We start from the raw sequence: 25,321 nt of genomic DNA, 5'->3' as shown, positions 1-25,321 counted from the left end.
CACACAGGTTATTCCTGCCAGAATCAGGAATAATTTGTGTTTCTGGCACACATAAAGCCCATTGTCTGGTCTGGTCTACTTAAAGCCCTGTCCTGGAGTGCCCTACCATGGGTCTAACAGAATAGATTCTTAGTAAGTCTGGAGGATTGCCAGATTGAGGACATAAAAATTCTGCCTCATGTTCTGCTTTGGCCAACGTCTCTTCTGGAACGTGCACTTAGACAACAGCAAAATACAAAAGATGCAACATTCTAAAGATGCTGACATCTAGAATTAGCTCTCCCAGGGAGAGCCAAACAGAATACCCAGATCTGTCTGTCAGAACTGATGAAACCTGCTCAGATATGAGAAAGAAATGGAGGAAGCACCAGCTGATTTAATTTTACTTTGGAAGCTTGCACTGGACCTGATCTGACTCCCATTGAAGTCAATGGGAGTTTCTTCATTGACTTGAATGGGAGTTGGATCAGATCTACTGTTGTATATTAAATTTCAAGCCTTTTTACTACTGTAGTAAATGGGATAAATGGTTCATTAAAACTGATGTTCTGACATAAATCTTGCTGTGCTCTGGAGACACCCTCTGAAACAGTCATCATTCACAGAAGTAATAGAAGAAAATTCAGGCTCACCCAAACTTTCGATTCTAAAAGAAAACAAGTATCTCTGGTGCCATTTCAGAAAAACTGGAACTGATTTAAATAAAAAAACTGTGTATTATCAGCATTTATATAGAAATAAACATAATGGTAGTGCATAAGATCCTCCACAGCCAGAACAATCAAGGATTGAGTTCTGGGAGACTTCACATGAACGATTCCACACTGATGATGGAAAAATGCTGACATAAACAAATGCTAACTATTTATGATTCGTTCATTAAATCAGGAAACAGCCTATTGTCTACCAGCCCAACAGTCAACTGACAACGACAGTAAACAAATGACACTGGCCCAGTAGAGCAGAGCAGCAGACGTGAAAACGGTGGGGGGGAGAGAGAAACAAAAAAAACAGGACTGTGGCTGTCAGTGGTTGCTTACAGATATCTTACCCTGTCATCAGATGAGGCAGTAATGGGAACATGCGCGTTACAAGAGGCAGTGAACTGACTAATCTTTGATAATAAATTGTATCATCTCATAAAAGAGCAAACTTGTAGCTGCAGTCTAGAGCCTAAAGACTGGCAGATGTCCAAGATATGATGAAATCAAACCCAAATGCATAAAATCATATGTAGCCATTTATATCTGAATACATTTCCAGGATCTGTCATCCACACTGGAAGTATGAGTAAGACCAATAAAACTGATCTTACTTTTATCATCATTATTCAACACAAGAAGAAAGACTAAAGAGGTTACCACAGCTATAAAAAAAAAACCTCTGTCTACATTACGATGTAAAGACATTTTAGGCTGTATCAGTCGTGTCATTTCAGAAGAACAATGTGTTTTGTTTTGTTTTTGGAAAGCCATCCACTATAGATTCTTTCTTTAAAGAGGACTAGGAATGTGCTAACGAGGTATTCATTTCATAGATATATCACAAATGTAAAATAAAATCCTACAGAAAAACAGTAAGATCTCTTATGGGAAGTTTGATGAAGATGATGTCCACATCACAGCACTATATGTTAGGTCATATAGTTCAGTGTTTCTCAGTCTTTTTGATACCAGGGACTGGCTTGCTGCCTTCCTAAACTGTGTCAGGGAGATCTCAGGGACTGGCGCCAGTCCACAAACTGATCATTGGGAAACACTGATATAGTTCACATCCAGACCACCCGAAAGGAAAGTTCAAATAAGGCAATATGATTGATATGATGTTCCTGTTCTTGCTACGTTTGTATCTGGGCAAGCTCTGGAAAGAGTACCTGAGCAGAGAGTTAGAGATAAAGAGATATTGTCAGGTGATACTTTCAACAAATTAGTGTTGCTAGATGTTTTTATGGATAGCATGTGAGAGATTAAATGAAAATCTGTTCTTCTAGAAGCAGGGTCTCCTCCTACTCAGACAATATCCAATTACACAGAGAAGCATCTAACTTTATTGAAGAATGTGCTCATCTCTCAACTTAGCAGCAAGAAGATACAGCATGATACACATGAATATCCGGCTGGTGAATCTTATCTGGCTGGTGAATCTTGCCCATATGCTCAGGGTTCAGCTGATCGCCATATTTGGGGTTGGGAAGGAATTTTCCTCCAGGGCAGACTGGAAGAGGCCCTGGAGGTTTTTCACCTTCCTCTGTAGCATGGGGCATGGGTCACTTGCTGGAGGATTCTCTGCTCCTTGAAGTCTTTAAACCATGATTTGAGGACTTCAATAGCTCAGACATAGGTGAGAGGTTTATTGCAGGAGCGGATGGGTGAGATTCTGTGGCCTGCATTGTGCAGGAGGTCAGACTAGATGATCATAATGGTCCCTTCTGACCTTAATATCTATGAATAATGTGATAAGGGTACTCAGTATTTCAACGTTTGGGGTCATAGTTTGTTGGCCAATGGTATAAAGTGCATATTATGAAAGACAGCTGCTGGAACACTATCTCTTCAACATCTGGGGTATTTTTGTTTGTAAGGCTGAAAAGGTTTGCCCTGCCCAGATACAAAGACTGACTCCCAGCAATATATTTATTTATTTATGGAGCTGTATGCCATGAAATGTACATGATTATAAGTATTTCTGGGGGACTGAGCTCTGTGTCTGAGCAGGACAAGAACAGATATAGATATTACAAAAATATACATTTAAAGGAAAGATAAAAACAGATATAGATATTATAAACATATAAACACTGCTATTGCCACTGCTACTAGGAAGTGACCTTTGATTTCTCAAAAATCCACAGAGAATATATCTGAAATCTCTCAAAGTATTTTGAGCTTGAAGCTATAAATGCTGAGCACAGTTGACTAAAGCCAGAAGATGAATTTTTCTGAAGACTAACCTTGGAAAATATAAACCTTAGCAAAGGTTTTGCAGTTACAGAAATTTTCTAGCAGTACAGATGTTGAAAATGACTAGCAAATCATGTGCTTCTCCAAGGTTATTTTAAACTGCTTCCTCTTCCCCTTTCCTTAAGACTTAAGCTTTCAAGTTCTATAACAGTCACTGACTTTACACAAGCAGAAGAAGCAGCACAATGAATATGTATATTTCACAGCATACACTGTATGACCTGGTGCTACCAATTTTGGATATGGTAATGATAAATCTGCTGATGTACAAGCAACACAAAAAATTAAAGAGACACTTTTCTAAATGTTCATTTCTTTCCATGCTCCTGACTCCACAAGGAGTCTTTCTTTTTCTTCTTCTTACAATAGTCTACTGTGGTCAGGAGGTCCTGCTGTAGGAAAATACCCTTTTAAAGAAATACTCCGTTTTGACTCATTGGGCTGACATTCTTGCAGTTTGTTGGAGAACAAAAGATCCACTTTCTTTCAAGTTATTGGTTAAGTAAACAGTTACTAAAAACTTACTAGGTTCAAATACCTTTTACCTTTTTATGGAGAGGACTAAGCTGCTCACAAATTACTGCTGTACTTCAAAAGGAACAAATCTATTTCCATTTTCTAACATTTACGGACATTATTGATAATACTAAATTATTGTAACAACCAACAGGAATAATTCAGACACATTGTTTATAAATGTGTATATATCTGTAGCTCATGATTTAATTATAGAAACTTGAATCTAAATAAAGCATTGCGAGAGTTTGAGGCTAAACAATATTCTCTCACTCCCCTGAAGTGAAAACTAGTGAAATCTAACCAATGAGGGTTCAAGTGCCATTCCACTGCTTTTTGAGTTCACTACATAAAACATTCAAATGACTCTTGGCATTAGCAGCACAACACTAGCAGCCATTACCAGACTATGATCAGTGGGGTTTCAAGTCTTTTTACTTGTGAGACATTTAAATCAGAATGATACACATATAAATCCATTAAACTGATGATAAAAACGACCAGGAATTACATGTGTCATCTGATGACTCTTTATCGTTTCACTCTTTTACTAGTTTTACTAGAACACAGAGGGGGCCTGATTCTTCCCTCAGTGACTCAATTCCTCTTTGATTCTTCAGTGGAGTTACTCCTGATTTACACCTGTGCACGTGACAGAAAAGTCAGCCCCACTGTTGAAATAACCAGAAAACCATGTGCTTCCCAAAAGTTATTTTCTGTTTCTTTCTTCAAACATATCTGACCTTCCTACATCACCTTTCAGATTATCTTAATCCCAGTTCTTATTTCACATTATTTCCTCTATCCTCACCGTTTCCAGAAACAAACCTAGCTGGCTGCTTGAAGGGCCTAGATGAACAAAGCACATAAATATATGTTTACTTTTAAGCACTTGTTTAAGTCCATCCCATCCAGAAAAGCACTTAAGCATTTGCTGAGCTACAAGCCACTGGATTTAATGTGATTTAAGCACATGCTATATGCTTAACACGTTTAAGCATATGTTAATAAAATACGTAAGGAAAGCGTGTTGTCTACTGGTCAGAGCAGGAGACTGGGAGCTAGAACTACTGGACTCTATTTCTTACATGTTTTTTTGTGTGAGAGTGGTCAAATCAGTTAACCTTTCTTTTCCTCAATCTGTATCTATGGCAATACTGGCATATGTCATCAATTAGTTTTGTGAGGCTTATTTAATTATGGCAGAGTTCCGTGGTCCATACTCAGTTTTACTTAGTTTTTACTCAGGAAAATTATGCTTTAAGGGGAGTTTAGCTGACTAAATTTGAGTAAGGATTCCAGGATTTGACCATTATAAAGCTTACAACGTGCTTTGAAATCCTTGGGTGAAAGACTCTCTAAGTATCACATATTATTTTAGATCTCCATTAGAGCCAGGAAAATAGTGTTTGCAAAAGATGTTGAAGTTGTTTTCTTTTTGTAGGACTGAAAATTGTTTTATTATTTTTGTGAAACTTTTAATAATATTTTAATCGTATTTTAAAATAAAAATGGTTTTTGAAATAATTTATTTAATGGACACCAGGTTTTCAGTGAATGAAATATTTCTCTAACCATTTCCAAAACAATGTAGATTAAAAACCTACAAAAAATACTTCATTTCAAAAAGAGGCAATTTTTTGATAAAAAAATGTTTAATTCAAAAAATTTCAGCAAGTTCCATCATGGCCAGAATTTTTTGTGGATTCTTTTTCAGGATCTGCTCTATGACAGCCAAATCACTGAACCTCTCTCTTCCTCACTTCGCCTATCTATATAGATTTTGCTAGTTTACCTCACAAGGGTATTTGGAAGCTTCATTCATGGGTGCATAGTGTTGAGACTGAGCCCTTGTTGAAAAGTACTATTTGTGTGCAGAGTAAAGAATTTGTTTTCTGTAACAGGTACTTACATCAATCATCAGCGGCCTTCCTGCTTGCCTGATATCAAAGTAGAACTACCGACCTAGGCTACCAGAGCAGCATATAAAATGTGCTGTCACTTAACAAGCCACCAACATTACATGAGTTAGACTTAACCCTCCTATGTATTCCTCTTCTCAAAACAGTGAACAGACACCAAAATTCTGTCTAGATTGTACTAAAGCCACACTAATAGAAAAGAAGTTTAACTCCCATTTTTACAGTGTGTCCCTACTGGTATAATCATGGAAGTGGAAGACACAGAAGATGAGGAATGTGATTCTTAGTTTGGTTCCTTAGTTTTATAAGCTGAAGGCGGGACATAGTTAAAGCATATCTGAGGGTGTAACACCCTGCTTAGATCCTAGTAATGATGCCAGAATTGTTTAAAATATTCCTCACCATTATTTTTGTGAGACCCCCTTCATCTTTGCTACCTCAAACACATTTTTATGGCATCCTGCCTACATCAAAGGAAAGCCCTGAAGATTATTAGATGAGGATGAACGCAGCAGCTGAGCTGATGCAACAAATGACTACTGGTAGAGGAATGGCATAGGAATGAGAGGCATTAATGTAGAAAACTCTATAAAAATATACAATGCTGCCCAGGCCTTAATCTGTCAAGTGCTTCTTAAATGTTAAGCCCATTTGCAAACTGACTTTATATATCAGAGAAACATATGAAGCATGAACCTTTAAGAATTATGACAACATATTTTCTGACAGTGTTAGGGGTGCTTCAACTTGACAGAAAAGGGCTGCAGAGGCTCAGGCACTGATTTTTACTAGGGGAGGATTAAACATGCCATTTATAGCACAGGAAATCTCTAAGTAAAACTTTCTTGTCTTACCGCCAACCAAAGAAAAGCCCAAAATTGTACACTGTGCACTGCTGTCAGAAATAGACAGGTATGTTAGCAAGTCTGTACAAGGATCAGGTGCACAACCACCACGTGAAAGAGGTGACTATTAACACTTAGCGCCAGAGAGAGAAATTCTAATGATCTGAGTTTTGATCCTCCTTGCTAGAGTTCAAGAACTTGTGAGTTATAATCCCAGTTTTTTCCCCACTTCTTTGGTGGAAAAGTCATTTAACCACTCTGCTCAGCTGCCCTAGCTGTAAAATGGGGGTGCATAAGGATGCTGTGAGAATTAATCAGTTGAGGCTAGATCCTGGTCCTACTGATGCCCAAGGGCTTTGGATCAGGGCCTTGCATGTAAGTAAAACAGTGCTACATACACTTTGAGATATTATTAATTATTATTATTATAAATAATTGAACAAAGAAATTTAGCTCCACTCACAGCTCACACCAGTGAGCAAACCTAATTCAAAGCCTCAAGAGCTGATAAGACGTATCAAGATTTTAAGGACTGGTTTGAGCTATTCTGACCTTTAGAACCCTGGTACTTTCCAGTCTGCTAGGCAAATGGTTGTTTCCAAGGGAGAAATGATATGAGAAGTTCTGAGTTCTAGAAAAGTTCTCATGCAGGACTGGCTTAAAACTCTGCATTACAGGTCCAGCTCTAATCTATACCCATATCTGTATATGCAATATGTCTGTAGTTTACAAAGATTTTAAAATGTTACAATCTGATGGGAGAGTTGTGCTTTATAATAATTTTAATACTTTGGCAACTTTAGACACGTGCAGACTTTATAATCATATCACAGCTGTGTACATACAATGTATGCTACAGGTATGTACAATGTATACATATAGCTACACACAGAATACCTCAGGAAAGTAATTAATCTTTGCTATATTGCAATAAATGCAAATCTCAACACAATCTTAAGTATGGCACCTATAAAAATGTCAAATTTATAACCTTGGGGGGAATCCTTCAGACTCCATGTAGTCAGGGCCAAATTCTCTGACTCACTCTACTCCTCTGGTACATACAAAGGGAGCAGAAAGCAGCTGGGTCTTGCCTGCTGAGAATTTCCCTACCCTAGGGAAGTCCCCAGTGGGTGTAAAGCGGAGAATCTGGCCCCCCAGTGTTTTGTTTTTTCTATACTGGTCTGATTTTGACTCAAATACACGTATTGTCAAAAATATGTTATAAGACATAAAAATGGCCACACTGTCCTGTGCACACACTGGTAATGTTGCAGAGAATGAACAAACCCTCATCTGAGGGCTAGGCTGATGCCGTCACTGAGGTCGGTGCATGAAGGCGATTCATCACGAGCAGGTGCCCACCCATGTTCATGTCCAACTCATTGGAACAGATTCATGGGAAATTGCTGTATGCAGTAAAAAGGTACAACTATCTGAAACATTACATGAGAGAGAAAAGGTGGGTGAGATCATATCTTTTATTGGACCAACGTCTGTCCAAGCTTGCTTCTTTCACCATCCAATAAAAGATATTACCTCATCCACCTTGTCTTTCAAATATAACATTACACATGCTAATAGGGGTAGAAAAAGCTCTGCTCATATGCTGCCTTTCTGAGATAAAAGTTGAGCAAAGCAGAGATGTTCTGGCACCCACCCTGCAAATGAGAGGACATACAGCTAGAAAAGAGTAGAACTTGGGTTTATAGAGCACCTTTCATACCCAAGGGATTCACTCTGCAAAGGTTAGATACTGATACTGCAGTGATTGTGCAGCCAAACACAAGTCATTATAACTTCAGAAATAGCTTATGCCCAGCCCTAGACCTTGGAATTGGTTTCTTTTGAAAGAGGGAATTCTGGCCAAGACAACTATGTTATCCCACACTCCTTCCGTGGGAAAAATATAGTACCACAATGTCTCTAATTTCCACTAGGACAGCCACTAGGGACTTGGGTTTAATAGCCCATACAAAGGACAGCACTGCCAACAATGCACAAAACCCCGTTTTGTACTGTCAGCATTGGGTACAAGCTTAAAAATCTTCCTAGAAGTGAGAATGCTCCCACATGAGCCATACCCTCAGCAGTACCTCACTAATATCTGCTTAAGAAAAAATCAGTTCAACAAGTTTTTCTGCTGGGCTTGTATTCTTCCTGTGTCTATTCTGCTGATTTAAGAACACCCTGTGATAATGGAATGCTCCACTGTGGGCAAGATAGCCTCTGCACCCCCAGTAAAAAGTCTCCAACATTCTTGGATCCTTATAACACAAAACTCTTAGTAAAAAAATACATGCATGATAATGTAGTTACAATGCACTGTAGAAACATGAACTAACTGAGCGGATGACAATGGGCTGGTAAATGTCTGACTTCTCCATCCCCAAGCAACATGGAACCTGCTCTTGCTCACACTGAAGTCAATGAGAATTTTGCTTTGAGCATAAATGGGTCCAGCAAGAGGCTCCTTGTGATGACGATGTTCTATTGCCCATACTTTAACATGAACATTCTTCTAAAATACACTGATAGCAGAAGATTCATTGATAACAACAGGTCAAATCCCAACAAGTGCTGCACACCTAGGAACTTAGTTCCCCACTTAGTTCAATGGGAGTAGGATCAGACACCTGATGAGCATGGGCAGCTCCCACTGAAGTGAATGGGGGTTACCAGTGCTCAGCACTTATCAGGTTGGACTCAATGGTAGGCCTGAGAAAGAACACAGGGAAAGATGAAACCCATGCACTGAACCATGTGGGTCCAATTGGACCCTACCTATCTTACCGACACAATTCAACTATATACACTTCTATAATATTCAGATTTCAATTGACTGCTCCTTTAGGCCACAATTATGCAAAGAGCTGAGAACCCCCAAATCCCACTGACCACTAAATGCTTTGGCTGCCTGTTACTGCAATAGCATAGCAGCAGTGCTTTTGAGAGCAGAGATGGGTGAACCTCAACCTTTTTAGCAGCAATGTTCAAATTGGCGAATGGCAAAGTTTGGATGCTTTTTAGATGTTTCAATCCAATCTTCTTGAGTCTTCCAAACTGGGCAAGGAATCTCATGAGAACAGGATTTCATGAGAGATTTCAAGTGCCTCCAGCTGGGCTAAAGTACTGCAAGAACACCCTCTCTTTCCGGTATTCTAGTACTTCCACTTCCGGGAAGAACCAGGAAGGTCAGAAGTGTACCAAAAAAAGGGTATCTAAACTTTCAAAACTCAACGTTCCGTTTAGGCTTCGTTTCAATTCTGGGTGAAGGCATAGGTTGGCTCTTATGTCCCATCTGCCTGTGAAAGGGAAACTTGCTCAGAGTCAATTCTTGGTGTATCAGCTAGATTTCAGTGTTAGAGAGAACCATAAACAATCAAAAAGAAAAGATCTACAATCCTCTGCAATGCAGAAAGGGAGTACAAATACTTTTTATGTGGTATGTAATAAAGAGACTTGACAGAAGCTGAAGAAAAAAACTGGAAATACTCAGTGGGATTACCCATTAAATATTATAAAACACATTTCTTAAAACAAAAACAAACAAAAACCAACTACAATATCAGATTCTAAAGGAAGTCCAAAACACAGCTATCCATCAAGGCACATAAACAGCTTCTTGGCTAAACCAATTTTTAGTTTAAACTAATATAATGGAAAATGTGAGAAAAATGAGACTGCACACCTTTGGAGACCTTTTTGAGTATTGGAATTACTTTGCACAATAGAGCTTGGCTGTAATGAATTCCCTACAAAAAGCCACTCCGCTTACAAATCTATAGGTATCTGAGGTCACAGGCTATTCTACATAGCCACCAAGGATCAAAGTTATTCTTTGGAAACCCACCAGATAAAGAAAGCCAGTGTGCATATACCTAACAGAGAAGTAAAATTTCCCCAGACAGATTTTACTGCCTTGAAAAATAAAGATTTTCAAAAAAATTCACGGCTCTAACATGGATTGGAATGTTTACCTTTTTCACCAGCATCCTTCTCCACACTTCCTGGTTCATAACCCAGTTGGCTCAATACCTACTGTTCTGCCAATAGGAAAAGTGGTTTGTTTGTTTCTCTGGCTGTGAAAAACACCCTTACCGCAGTGAAGACATTTGACTCAAGATTTTTTGCACATACAACAAGAAAATATGTAACTTTTTATACATTCTTTTGCACGTCTCCAGCAAAACGTCATGGCCTTCTGACTACGATTAAGTACAGCAAAACACTTACAATTTGATCCATCCTCTATCTGGGGACTATATCCAACTCTGGCACACTGTGATGGGCTTGATGAGCTAAAAGGTCTTCTCCAGTTCCATCTTCTATCATCCCATCAACTTGAAGATGGCATTGCCAGTGAAGGCAGGCTAGGCAGCAATGAATGAAGAGGGAATTTGGATGATGGTAACCAATCTGACGGATAGCAAGAACAGCTTTGCCAAAGAAATCACCCAGTGTCTGCCATGGGATTGGGTAATAGAAGGATAAATTCCAAGATAGGCAACACCTTGTACAGTAACTCCCCACTTAACGTCCTCTTGCTTAACGTTGTTTCAATCTTATGTCCCTGCTCAATTATAGAACATGCTCCATTTAAAGTTGTGCAATGCTTCGCTATAACATCGTTTGGCTGCCTGCTTTGCCCACAGCTGGCAGCCCCGCTATCAGCTCCCCCCCGCCCCGCCAACAGCACCTTCCACCCGCCGACAGACCCCACGGATCAGTGCCTTCCCCCTCCTGCCCGCGGCAATTGGCTGCCTTGCGGCATTCAGGAGGGAGGGGGGAGGAGCGAGGACTCGGCGTGCAGGCTCCCCCGCCATCTGCTGCCTCCTGAACGCCACAAACCAGCTGATTGCCGGGGGCAGGAGGCAAGGGAGGCAGGGGGGAGGCTGCATGCCGAGTCCTTGCTCCTCCCCCTTCCTCCTGCCCCTGAACATCACAAGCCAGCTGACTGCCACAGGCAGGAGGGAGGGGGGAGGAGCGAGGACACGGCACACAGGCTTCCCCTCCCTCCCCTGCCTCCTGCCCGCGGCAATCAGCTGGCTTGCGGTGTTCAGGAGGCAGGGGAGGGAGGGGGAGCCTGTGTGCTGTGTCCTCGCTCCTCCCCCCTCCCTCCTGAATGCTGCAAACCAGCTGATTGCTGCGGGCAGGAGAGGGAGGGGGGAGGAGTGAGAACGCGGCATGCGGAGTAAAGGGGGGAGGAAGAAGAGGTGGGTTAAGGGTGGGGGCTTGGGGGAAGGGGTGGAGTGGGCGGGCCGAGGGTTGAGCCCCCCACCCCTGGTGCTTGCAGAGTAGGGGAAGCTGCCGCTGCTGCTGCGCAACGTGCTTCTCCTAGCCTACAGCACCTTCAGCCTCCTTGCCTGCCTCATTGTCTGCAGGGCCAGGGGGCTGTGCCTGGGTGGGGTAAGGCGGGGGCACCTCCCAACTATAGTCCTGTACTGCATGGCAAAAAAAAAAATTCCCTAGAACCTAACCCCCCCATTTACATTCATTCTTATGGGGAAATTGGATTCGCTTAACATTGTTTCGCTTAAAGTTGCATTTTTCAGGAACATAACTACAATGTTAAGTGAGGAGTTATTGTACTCTAAGGCTCTGAAGACTTTGAAGTTTTTGTGGAAACAGAGAGAAAATAAACAAAAGTAAGCGTAGGGGTATCTATCTAGCTACACATTTTACCACCTTGGTCATGATGTTTAAGGACCTGAGTGTCTTAGATCTTCAAAAAGTATTAGAAGGAGCCAACCCATGAAATCAACACTATAAGACCCTCAAAGGTCTTCAGTTCTAGTCATCATCATTGTTTATCACTCCAAAACCACAACCCAGACTTGCTGTTATCACTTCAGTTCTAGTGCATCCCGCCATCAGCATTCACTGGAACAGAGTCTAATATTCAAGTTTAGAAACAGTTCATTCATACGCTACATTGTGCAACTAAGTCATAAGAAATCTTACTGTGAAATGCAGCTCTGAATTTCACCTCTGTATCACAGCAATTATTTACTGCTATTAAAACCAGTTCTCAATACTGGAAAATGAGGACTAGCTGCAAGTGGATGAAAACAGGTATCATGGTAAGAATGAGAATTCCTAACCTAGCCAGCAGTTGAGTACTCCATTCAAACAGCATTTTCCTCCCATATGCTGCAAACAAAACAAGCAGCAGGCTGTAAACAGCAAAAAGAAAAGGAAATAGCTAACAAAATGCCACTGGCTGTTCTATTACACGTGGGACAGTAGCTCTAATTTATTTCACATAAATGTAGTAAAATTTAGTCAAGCAACACATGCAGATAGGAAATCTTCCTCAGAGAGAGAGCAAGAGAGGGCCCTGAAATACATACTGGAGCTGCTTTCTTTAAGAAAAGGGTAAGTAACCTCTGCTCACTCCAGGATGTAAACCAAAACCAAGGAGCAATTTCCACTGTTAGCACAATTTACTTGTAATCCTTCTACCCCAGGATGTTTTAGAGGCTGGATTAGGGTAGACTACACTCCAAGAGCTGCTGGAACCAAGCCCAAGTCCCTCGTAAATAAAACTAGACAGACTCTCAAATACCAAGTTAATAAAGTGCAGCACAATTTCCCTCTGACATACAATGGCCAACCAATATTGGGACACTTATGAAACTGATTTTATAGTGCAGAGAATGGTGCAAAAGGCCACCTTGTCCAGAAAGAGGCAGGAGATGGACTCTTCAAACCCTATTCAGGCTCTCTTTCATCTTTATCTTAGATTTACTCCTCCTGAAAATGGATTAGATTAATTTAAGAACCTTGACACAGGAATTAATTCTCCTCACCTCTATAATGGAATGAAGGAAATGTGCAAGACCCAGAATTTGGACAAGCTCTTCAAGAAAACCTCCATCCCAGAGGACTGCAACAGAAATGGTACTACCAAATAGCTTCTAGGCTGTGGAATGCAACTCATCAAATGGGTACATGAACTGCAACAGAATAACCGCTAGTTGGTGACACTCAACTACCATCTTCTGGTCCAAATTACTGAGAATGACAATTGTACAAAATGCAGACTATTAAAAGTGGAGACTGATGAGAAGTGTGGAGATACTGATGGTTCCTCACTACACAGAGATTTCTGTGTGGGCTCAGCCTTGCCTATCTTTTCTTTCTGCTTGAATGTACAACCTGCCCCCACAACTTGGAATACCTATGATTAGAGCAATTGATTGAAACATACTCTTCTGCCCTCTAACAAACATATTCAGGACAGAGCTCCCTATTTCTCCATCAATTCTGAACCATATCTTCCTGCTTCGTTTCCATTCCCCTTCGGGTGCATGAGATTCATAGATATTTTTTCCCTTCAGGGGTATGCTACATTAGGGTTTGGTACCTCCTCAATATTCTAGTTTGCAACAGTTTGGCTTTAGTATATCCACATGGCTCTGTTTCAGAAATAATCAGTTATGACATTGCTTTAATTATTCTGCAGAAAACAAATAAGCCCTTGAGCTGAGTCAGGCTCTCTGTCTACACTGGAAACTGCCTGGGTTCAAGAACCAATATTGCAAAGGGTTTCAGGTGCAATCACTGGACAAAAATAATTTTTATCAGCCAGGTTTTTAAAAAAAGAAATAGAAAAGAAAAAAAAACGTATGCCTCAGTCAGACTGCCTGGCCCTAGCCAGAAAAGCCATATTCTTTAAAACATTTTCAAAATGGATTCTTGAAAACTGTTTCAGACTACCAGCACTGTCCCTGCACAGTCAAAGCCTAAAGGCCAAATTCTGCATGTCAGCATAAACTTGAAAACAAGTTTACTGAAATCGCTGATATTCCTCCTGCCTTGCACTGGTGTGAATGAGAGGAGAATTTAGTCTGAAATGTATTGTTCTCTTTATTGACTTACATAGAATGAGTTTCAGACTTCAGTTCAGGTTTCTTTTGAAGCTAGTTTATGGCATGCAAGTAAAATGGCAGAGATCTAGCTTGACAAGGTCTAATCTGTCTTCCTTTTTTATACTGTGTCTGATGAAAGAACCACAATGAAACTGTGGCAGAATTACAACATATAGTTAAAGATGCCATAATAATATTATTATGCTCACAGTATTTTAAATTAAAGCTATACTGCTATAAATCTGCCATTAAATATTTTACATGTCAATGACTCAGAGATCTGTAATATGACTGGCTAAAAAAGTCAGAGCATAAAGCCCTGAAATCATTACTGAAAACTAATTCTTGAACCAGAACAAACTGGAAAACAGAACAAGAAATAAATATCAGAATCAGACAAATAGAAAAATAGTTAGAAACAGAATTTATGGACATAAAATCACTCTTTGCACTGTAACTCCAATGATAACATTCAGACAGCTCCATTACTACAGAACAACTTGATCAAACAGAATATGATACAAGTAAATAAACAACAAAATACAAACTGGGTGATAAAAGTCTCTCAAAACTAGCTGCAAGAGAAACATAAAACAGCAACAAGAAGTTATATTAAAAAAATTATAGGAGACAGTAAAAGTAACTTTTGACTTATTTGTGACACATAATGACTATAAATACCTATAGAGAGGTGATTACAAAGGTTCACAGGCTGATTTGATAAGTGATATGCATTATGTAGTGACTTGCCAAACTAGTCTGTAATTCCTAACAATTACCTCCTGTCATAAATATAAAGGGAAGGGTAAACCCCTTTAAAATCCCTCCTGGCCAGAGGAAAAATCCTCTCACCTATAAAGGGTTAAGAAGCTAAAGGTAACCTCGCTGGCATCTGACCAAAATGACCAATGAGGAGACAAGATACTTTCAAAAGCTGGGAGGAGGGAGAGAAACAAAGGGTCTGTGTCTGTCTGTATGCTGCTTTTGCCAGGGACAGAACAGGAATGGAGTCTTAGAACTTTTAGTAAGTAATCTAGCTAGGTATGTGTTAGATTATGATTTCTTTAAATGGCTGAGAAAAGAACTGTGCTGAATAGAATGACTATCCCTGTCTGTGTGTCTTTTTTGTAACTTAAGGTTTTGCCTAGAGGGATTATCTATGTTTTGAATCTAATTACCCTGTAAGGTATCTACCATCCTGATTTTACAGAGGTGATTCCTTTACTTCTATTAAAAGTCTTCTTGTAAGAAAACTGAATGCTTTTTCATTGTTCTAAGATCCAAGGGTTTGGGTCTATGGTCACCTATGCAAATTGGTGAGGATTTTTACCAAACCTTCCCCAGGAAGTGGGGTGCAAGGGTTGGGAGGATTTTGGGGGGAAAGATGTGATCAAACTATGTTTCCCAGTAAACCCAGTTAAAGTTTGGTGGTGGCAGTGGAAATTCCAAGGGCAAAGAGTAAAATTAATTTGTACCTTGGGGAAGTTTTAACCTAAGCTGGTAAAAGTAAGCTTAGGAGGTTTTCATGCAGGTCCCCACATCTGTACCCTAGAGTTCAGAGTGGAGGAGGAACCTTGACACCTCCCTTCTACAATACTTCTGTATACAGAATTTTAAACTGGAATAATGATGCTGTATTTAGCACTCAGTCAGCACTTTCTGTATTTAAAGCCCCTCACAAACATTATCCAGTTATTCCTCACAACATTCTCATTATGTTCATTTGTATTATTCATTTCCTTTTACAAAGGTGCAAACTATGTCCGAGATCAGAGTAGCAGCCGTGTTAGTCCATATTTGCAAAAAGAAAAGGAGTACTTGCGGCACCTTAGAGACTAACAAATTTATTTGAGCATAAGCTTTCGTGAGCTACAGCATCCGATGAAGTGAGCTGTAGCTCATGAAAGCTTATGCTCAAATAAATGTGTTAGTCTCTAAGGTGCCACAAGTCCTCCTTTTCTTTGTATGTCAGAGATGTTAAGTAACTTGCCCAAAGCCACAAATGAACAAGTGAAAGAGCTAGATTAAAACTCCAATACCCAGTTCTGTGCCTACAAAACAGGACCACGATTCTTTTTCAATCTGTGGATAGAGTGCCTGATTTCAATGTACCATTTTTCCATTGTGTCACTGCAATTGACAGGCACAGGGTTATAACCACAGTTATCTACAGGCACAAATAATGTCATTTATATCTCTAATTACCTGACATACAAGTGCAATCATGGAAGCAGACGTGTAAATGACATCAAATACATTCCTATGTAGTTCTAGGTACAAAACCATGCTCACAATTATTTGCTCTTGCAAGATTGAGGGTGCAGTAGAGGCAAGGTGGAGACCACTTTCAAAATTATGCTCAGAATCTGAAATTACAGCTGTCCAGCAACTATAGGTATGCTAAAGTTGCATAATAATAGGTGTAATTTTACATCCGAATTCTAGTTGGGAGAATTCCCAAAATGCAAAGCAATTTTTTTGGGGGGGAACAACTTCCATCAGTGTGGTTGAAAGCATAATTTTACTATCAGACTATGTGCTAAAGGTAGTAAAGGTAAAACTACTAGTGACTTCAGTGGGAGCAAAGTTAGCTTAACAGAGTGCTTTCGAAAATCCCACCTTAAGTACTACAGCTGATAAGATAGTCATGTATTAATTGAGATGAAATTGCAAGTAAGATTGTTGTGAATCAGACATTTATTTTTGCTGCAGTATGTAAAGGGTCACAGTTAACTGGCCCAACATATACATTTTACTTAGCTAAAGAAACAAAGCGCCAGAAATAAAAATGTTCCTGCTGTTTACATGGTTAGGGAGGAGCGAGGCATTATGAGGTGGAAAATGGATGGCAAGCTTCTGGGAAGCCAGCTAGGGGCTGTATGACAACCTTTCAGAAACAGAGGAGTTCTCTGCATTAGAATTTAGTTCAATGTGTGTTAGCTTCTCACTGCAGAACAACCAAATGACTGAGCTTACACTTGCTTTCTGGGTTGGACAATTGAAAAATATTTATATTTTTTATCTCAACAGCAATGGAGGATTTAATAAAAAACAAAACAAAAGAAACCCCACATTTGTTCACAATCTAGTTGGTATTCATCAAATTCTAACAATTTTAGATCAAACTTGGTGAAGCAACAATTTTCTCTTTAATGATGAACCCAAACGTATATATCTCCAACACCCAGGAAGAAAACCTTGCTTTACTTTAGTCAATGGGAGTTTTGCCATTAACTTCAAGAGGGTCAGGACTCCACCCCGAGGTTTGATTTTGCAATCCCTCCACATGTGAAATTCCACTGATGGCAAAAGTAGTTTTGCACTCAGAACTTTGGGAAATGGCCCTATAAAGTGGAAGAGCAATTTAGAAACAAAAACTGTGTTTGGTTCATCTGAGAACCTATAAAACGGATCCTAAACTGCATCTCAGGTGGATATCCCCTCCCACCACTTTGGCTAGACTTCTATTTTTAGCATGGTTGCTCGATGAGAGCTAACACGGGTATGTCTCCACAAGCTGGAAATCACACCTCCAGCTCTAATATAGACAAACTGTTGGTCAAGAGTGCACAGAATTACTGCATGCCAGCTATTTCAGTTCTGCAAATCAACCTGAAAATTTGTGTTTTATATCCCAGCTCATATCATTTTGATTTGAATTTCTATGCTATTTTAAAAATTGAATTTAGCAATAGTGAATCCAATACTATATTTTGTCACATCTAATTAAAATGAATGAAATAGGAGGCCTCAGTCTCCTATCTTGCTATGTCATATTTGATAGCCAATATGAAAGTGGTAAGGACAGCCCAAGGAAAACTGAGTGTAAACAGATGAACGTACAGGAGGTAACATTATGTTAAGAGTTTTTGAGAATTTTTAGCTTTCATTTTGAACAGTCAGATTCTTCTGAAATGATGACAATCCTGATATTGATTTACACTCCCATGGACTTCAAGGGAGTTCCACAAGCAGAAGAATGGAAAGTCTGGTTATATTTAGAGATGGGTTCAAAATTTGAATCTGAATCCATTTCCTTCCTGCAACTCTGAAGACATTCAAATCTGCACCCAAAATCTGCCACATGGGTTCATCTCTACTTGTATATTAAGAGTCATATAATAAAAACAAACACTTTAAATTTAGGTGTGAAATGTGGAAAACAGAAGCTCTTATGAGACTTATCACTTCATCAAAGCATCACCTGATTCTGTTCTCACTAATTTCAGCCTGAACGACGATTAACTCTACTGGAGCTGAATGGAGTAGAACTGGTGTCAGATCAGAATCAGGCCCTAACCCTCTGTTTATGTCACTGATCTCTAAGTAGTTTGTGGAACATCAGCCACTCTCCATACCTCAGGAAATTAAGATAAATCATGAAGCTCCAGCAGACCATAGCAAAACTATATGTATGCACATCAGGCTCTGATGAAGCAGAATAACATACCTCCTTAAAGTTATCGAACGCAGATAAAATAATTTCATGCCCTCCTCTGACAAGACAAACGGCTGCTAACAGTTCTAAGACAAGGGCTTTTGTTCTGTTAAAAAAGAAAGAAAACACAAGAATTAATGACAATAAAGTAATGATTCAGCTTCTACCTCATTTGCAAGATGGATGTGATGACTCAATACAATTATTTGCCCTCAGTATCTTTTTACCCTTTAAGTCACTTTGAAAGCCTGATTCTGCAAGGTGCTGAGAACCTCCTGCAACATTCTGAGCATCTTCAGATCCAGAGTACTTGGCACTCCATAATGCAGGTGAGTGGTTTTATATATATATACTTAAAGGGGGATCACTTTACAAAATTCATACACATCATGAACAGCTATTATTGGTCAGCTATTTTTACCATAATGTGGCATATTTCCCCTAAAAGTTCAACATTAAAGGAATGTGCTTTTGATTCAAATCTACGGTTTTCCTAGATACAATTGTGAAAAATCCTCCATGACAATTATTTTATTTATACTACAATATAACAAGAGGTGCCTATCGTCACTGAATTATGCGATGTTTTATCATGTTTTTCCCTCCTTAGTGGGAAATTCTGAGCAAGCTGGATGGCGGCCAAGCTCACACGAAGATCATTCCCTTTCATCCATAAAAAGAAAAATAATTAATCTAAAATATTGCTGATAGAAAAGCATGCAACAAACTTCAAGTGCCTGTAACATAATGGAACTCATCATACTCCTTGCATTGCACAGCTAAGGCAAGGGCACTCGTATGGCCTTGTCCGGAAGAACTACTGACAGGCAGTAAAATCACAAAGACATATAAGGAATTAATCACATGCTTAGGTGCTTTCTTGAATCAGGGCCTTAGATGGAGATGCCATTTTGCTTTTAAACTGTTACAGTAAGAGCTGGACACAGATAAAATGTTCACTTTCCCGACAATCCTGAATGGATTTTTATATTTTTAAATCAGATTCTAATTGCCAGTTTTTTCCCTGCCCCACAAAAACCCACAGGAGGATCAAAACTCTGCTAGTAGGTTCAAAGAGTTCTTGTAATGGAATATCATTCACGTCCTCCCCTTCAAGTAGAGGGATTCATACTGATTATAGATAGGAAGGGGCAAGGCCCACTAACCCACAGATCCCCAGGACCCATCTGGTGTGCAGAGGGATCATGAGGATCCTGAACTCCTCCAGACTGATTGCAGCAGCCATCTCTCCCATAGCTGCAAAGTCTGCCATTGGTATGTGCATCCTACACCATTTCCATCTGGGCTGGCAGGCAGGAGGGACAATTAACGTTGCTTTCGTCGCATCCATTTGGGCACAAGAGGAACATGCTGAAATTATGTCTACTCCCTGAGTCCACCCTCCAATTAGCCCACTAATGTCTGTGGAGCTCCAGTGGTACAGTGTGTATGGTAATGGTGCTTGGTTATACGGAGGACAAAGCACAGAGCTGCTGCTTCCCTCTTTCCACAGAACAGCAACCCTCACCCATTCAGCTCACAAGCCAGGCTCCCAAAATCATGAGAGTGGCTTAAAAATCATAAGATTTTAAACCATAATACATTTTGGTTTCTTCACATTTGCCTTCTGCTTTATGATTCTTTGGGGTTCTTAGCTTTATTAAAAAATGAAAGCTGAGATTCTTAAATAATCACCTGATTACTAGAGATGGAGCTTTAAAAAACCCCACTAAATATCCTGTGACTTATAATATTGTGAGACTTGGCAATACCGTTTTCACACCTTTCCACACGTCTGACTACAGAAAGTCATGCACCAACTTCGACCAGAACAACATAATTTCAGATGTCTACATTCTAAAGAGGTTTCAGAGGACTCCTTTTCTTTATTCTAAAGAGGAAGCACTGCAGAAAGACTGTAGTGATATGGTCTCAGTTTTCCTCGCTTTCTGTAGTTTTATCTTTCACTGTATACACAAGACTGTTTCTCGTATTTGGCTTCAACCAACATTCAATAATTTCTCAGGGTCCTGAGATCTGGAAATTCTGGGGATCCAAACTTTAGCTTGGCAACTCCCAGCAGAGCAAGAGTGTGTGGGGAGTGAGAGAGGAGTAAGCATGCAGCGAGGAACCCATGGCTGCTACTCTGAAACCTGGTTTCAGTGTAATTTTAACTAGTTGCACCATTGCATCTAAATTGATTTAGTTATTCTGGTGCAAAAAACTTGTTCATAGGCAAGTTTGAAACGCATCTGTAAAAGCCATCAAATGCAGTATATTCTTTACTTACCCAGGTCCTCAATTCCTGACATCTTACCTGGGATTCTTGTTGTTCAGGCTTAGTGCAATTTCATTAACAGCATGTGGATGGGACATGACCATATTGAATCCATACTGAAATGGGAAGGGGAAACACTGTTTCAGTTTTGAGACTGCAATTATTCTCTCAAAAATTCCAGTAAATTACATATCTATGACCAATTCTGGCAACGCTTCATAGCTTTGTATGCCAAACAAAACTTTGTCAAGTTTACAGTATCAGTCAGCACATTTACATTTAATATTGTACATACCAACTGTTCTTCCACCAGCAGTATGGAAAGTACTTTTGGTTTGGCTGTGAGGCATCTGACAGACACAGACTAATAATCTTCTGGAATGCCCATTGCCAGCCCCTCATCCTTTTCTTTTTTCTATTTTCCCCCTGCCCCCTCCCCCAATTTTGGACCTTTTGATCAATCGTGTCATTTACCCTTCAAAAAAGAGCTTCTAATCCAATACAGAATAGTATATGTGTTCTAACACACACATATCTATATTTCTATATAACGGTTTATAATATTTGTAAGACAATTACTGTTTATGTGTTTTAAATATGCAGAAAACCATAACTGAATTAAGAAAAACATTCAATTATTATAGCAATAGATCATTATCCATGCTTTTTTTCATTAGAGATGTGTGGAGCTATGCTGCTTTACACCAGCTGAGGATCTGGCCCATAGGTTTAAATTCCACTCTCAATTTCATGGGTGTAAACCTGGGGTAAAGCCACTGATTTTCAATACTTCAGCAAATTCCTCTGGCTATGGTATAACCAGAAGCAGAATTTACCCTATACGCTGGTGCCGGAAATACTTCTCAGACATGTCCAGTCATTAGAAAGTTTTGGTACGCAATCCGTAACCAGATAACACAAACTGTTGGATATTTATTACCAAAGGATCCTTTGGTAATCCTCCTGGGGCTTCCTGGTGGAAGTGGTCACACACAAGGAAATGCAGAATTTCTCTCTCACCTACTAGTAGCAGCTAGACTACGGATAGTCCCTCATTGAAAAAAAAAAAATAGTCCAACTGTAGAGAGCTGGTTAAAAAACACTGAAGCTTGTGGTGATGGAAAAATGAATGCACCAATTATGTGTGCAGCAAAATAGAGGACAAATTGATACTTAGATATTTAGCTGTCATTTATTCAATACTCAAAGTACATTCACCTGCAAAAAAACCCCGCACCTCTGTCCATTTTTTTTTAATATTAACTTTTGATAGACATGCCTGTCGGTTAAATATGTGCAAGCAGAAACGACATGTCACAGGTTTTGTAATGATGCTCACTCTGTAATATGGAAACACCCTGTTAAACAGAGATCTTATTACTATATTCCTATATGTCTCTTGTAAACAACAGCTCACTGTTGTAACAACTGTGTTGTTTCTGATATGTTCATGGCAAGGGTTTGTAAATTTGTTAATACTTCCTAAATAAATAAATGGTTAGAAATAATACTTCAGAGGTTGTATAAGGCAAAAAAGAGATAATGTTTTTGAGAAGCTTTTTTTGGAAATATGGAACAGTTAACAGCAATTGTTACAGAGAAAATCCGGAGTGTCTGAAACCACAAGAATGTGCTGTATGACCACAACTTCACAGTGACAACACAGAGAAATTCTGAAATAAAGATTCATTTTGATCTAGTTTACTCTTTCCCTTGCAGTTTTATTATTATTGCTTTGCAGTATGCACATAGAGAGAAATCTGATATCTGCCATTTGCATAACATTCTAACTGTTCTGTATAATTCCCATTAATCTTCACACATATCAAGTCTATATATTGGGCTGATCTCAGTTACAGGAGTGCAGCTTCCACTGAGTTAATGAAAACTGCCTCCACGTAAGTGAGAACAGAATTTGGCCTATAATGGACTGAATATAAATATAGCAAATATACTGTATAGTAAGAAATTAAGCTTTCACATCTGCTTTATTTTTAAAAATATGCCTAGCTTCTTCTTCCACCTCCAGAAAGTAAAAGAGTTATTTTGTCAAAAATCATTGGAATGCAAGTACCTGGTAATTCATTATGGCACGTAAACACATGATGCAGACATGAACATCGTCTTTTTTACTCACTAATCTTGAATTTTTTAGTGTTCTTCTACTCGGCAAGGTATTATACCTGCAAATAAATGAGGAACTTTTATCAGTCACAGAACAATTTCTGTAGATAGTAAAAGTATGGAAGCAGCTGTAGGCCTCCAGCATTTATGAAAATATGCAAATTCCCTAGTCTACTGGATATACAAGCATCCGATATCCAACTAGACAGCAAACACAAGACACAAGAACAAAAAAAAAAGCATCTTCTTTACACTTTAAGCCTCATGTCGCATTCTATTTATGCCACATTGTGCTAGGTTTGCACACGGGTAATCCCAATCCCTAAGGCCTCAGTGGGGCTCCTCAGGAAGGGAAGCACACTTCAGAGGAGGAAAGATCAGGCTGCTAGCTGAGAACTCTTTGCGCTCCAATATTTCCGGTTTCATTAAGTATTCTTTCTGCATTTGTTGAGGTGTCAGTAAGAAAGTAGCCCTATCTGAAGCAGTAAGTGAAACAATGAAGGCATTAGTTCAGCAGCTATTCTTTGTTCTTGGATATTTTGGCAGCTCTCTGGATCTTGGCACTCCAGCATTAGTCACTGTCATAGTGATCTGTTAATCACCACTGTGCTAACTTCAGGCCTGGCAAAACCAGTAGTCAGCACAAAGCCTGTAAACTGCCAGTCCCTTCTTTTCCACACAATGCAACCACTGCCATTGCCAATAATGTCACTCACCTAAAGACAGGTAGCTGCATCTTTGATGGAAATATAACAAGACAGAAATAGTTGTCCATAAAAGGAAAAGTTTCAGATTTGTTCCACACGTTCTACACAGGTCTAAAATCTTCTCTTTATAACATGTGAGGAATTATATGGATGTCTCTGAGTCCAAACATACGTAACAATCAGAATTTGACCTTATAGCTATAATTTTCACTGCTGTGTTACTTGAATAATAGAGTAATTAGAGACCAGATTCTATTTAAAAATGTCTGGCTTTCATGCTGAAGAAGATGAAGTTTCTGAAAGTCCTCTAAAAGTATTTGGGGGGAAAACCAGCTTTCTAGAGCCTGCCCCAAAACAGAAGCATGTGTTATTTTTATTAGACTCTGACCCTTGTAAACCAACTTAAATCCTATTAGGTGAGTCCATGGAACAAATAAAAAGGGAACTCTTTAAATCTGCCATTTCCATGGACCATTACTGAAACACAAATTTCATTTCTTCATGAGATACCAGGTTGTAGACAAAAGCAAAACTGAAAAGCCATGCATAAGAAAATAAGAGATCAATGTACAAGAACGATACAGTTACATTCTTACACTCTTAGCGAATTTAGAAATTGAATATATAATGAGAAAATTGTAATTATGGCCATGATAATCTTTTGAAATGAACTACCAACAGCATGATAATCTAGATAGGCACTGCAGATTAATGTCTGGTATCAGCTAAGTTGTGTCCCTCAAATTCAGAGGGTCTGTTTGCCCCATGGATTGCCAGGAAAACTGTGCAAAAGGAATGGAAGACATTTTGCAACACTGTGTGCTCTCTCATGCAGCCATGCACCTGGACTCTGCATGCAAGGTGCTATGGGATAAGTGGGTGTTGTCTGGTAGAAAGGAGGTGTGGTTTTGGAAAAATCCTATAGCACATGCTGAACCAATGTTAAAATAGATCCATAAAGAAGGCCTTAGACACCACTGTAATCCTACTGACCTCAGTAATACTACTGATTTACACGAACATAAGTGAGAGCAAAATCAAGCCCAAGAGAGTGAAAATTCAAGCAGTTTCCAGAAGCTAAATTAGGGGCTTCAGCTATCTCGAGGAGCACACAAGAGACATGGCAGGACTACTCAGTTTCAGTGAGGCAAGTAGCAGCCTATGTTACCATACACAAATACATTCTAAAGACATGGAGGGGAAGCATAGTATTGCAAGATACAGATTGTGTCAGATGTGCATTGACGGCCTCTTGGGGTTGGAATTATATGTCAGCTGGCAGACTGTGAGGGTGGGAGTAGCTGTTGACCTCAGGTACTGGCAGCTAGTTATACAATGGTGTATATCTGCACATCAGCTGTGGATGCCATATCAATATCTAAGTCCATATGACATTTAGACTTACTGAATTTGGTGCACTCACTCTCGTGTCTTAATCTGGCAGCTGGAGTGTGACAGTAATCTGGAGGAGCAGTGTTTTCTGTGCACACCATGTATTCCACCTCCTGTGGAATCTGGATTGTTTGCTCCATCCATGTTGTAGCAAAGTAGAGTGTTGTAGAGTGTTGCTTCCTGCAGATTTACAACCACAAACTCTGTGGCAGTAAAATCATCCTCTGATCTCAGCATTTGGTCAGGGTGCGCACAGCAGACCACT

At 39.6% G+C, this 25,321-nt stretch overlaps 1 protein-coding gene across 9 annotated transcripts in view; it reads right to left on the bottom strand.

The window, feature by feature from the left end:
- Positions 1 to 25,321, bottom strand: part of FMNL2 (formin like 2) — a 259,224-nt gene that overhangs the window by 46,009 nt on the left and 187,894 nt on the right. For all 9 annotated transcript variants that reach the window (XM_048869690.2, XM_048869693.2, XM_048869691.2 and 6 more), the window contains exons 7-9: positions 22,908 to 23,016; positions 20,873 to 20,949; positions 18,568 to 18,661 (exon numbers count right to left, since the gene is read on the bottom strand). In XM_048869690.2, the coding sequence (XP_048725647.1) occupies positions 18,568 to 18,661; positions 20,873 to 20,949; positions 22,908 to 23,016 (280 nt within the window). The remainder of the gene's footprint in view (positions 1 to 18,567; positions 18,662 to 20,872; positions 20,950 to 22,907; positions 23,017 to 25,321) is intronic.

The sequence above is a fragment of the Caretta caretta genome, chromosome 11 (assembly GCF_965140235.1).
Source record: "Caretta caretta isolate rCarCar2 chromosome 11, rCarCar1.hap1, whole genome shotgun sequence".
NCBI classification, from domain to species: Eukaryota; Metazoa; Chordata; order Testudines; family Cheloniidae; genus Caretta; species Caretta caretta.
Note: the sequence above shows the minus strand (reverse complement) of the source record. Positions and strands in the feature narration are given on the sequence as shown.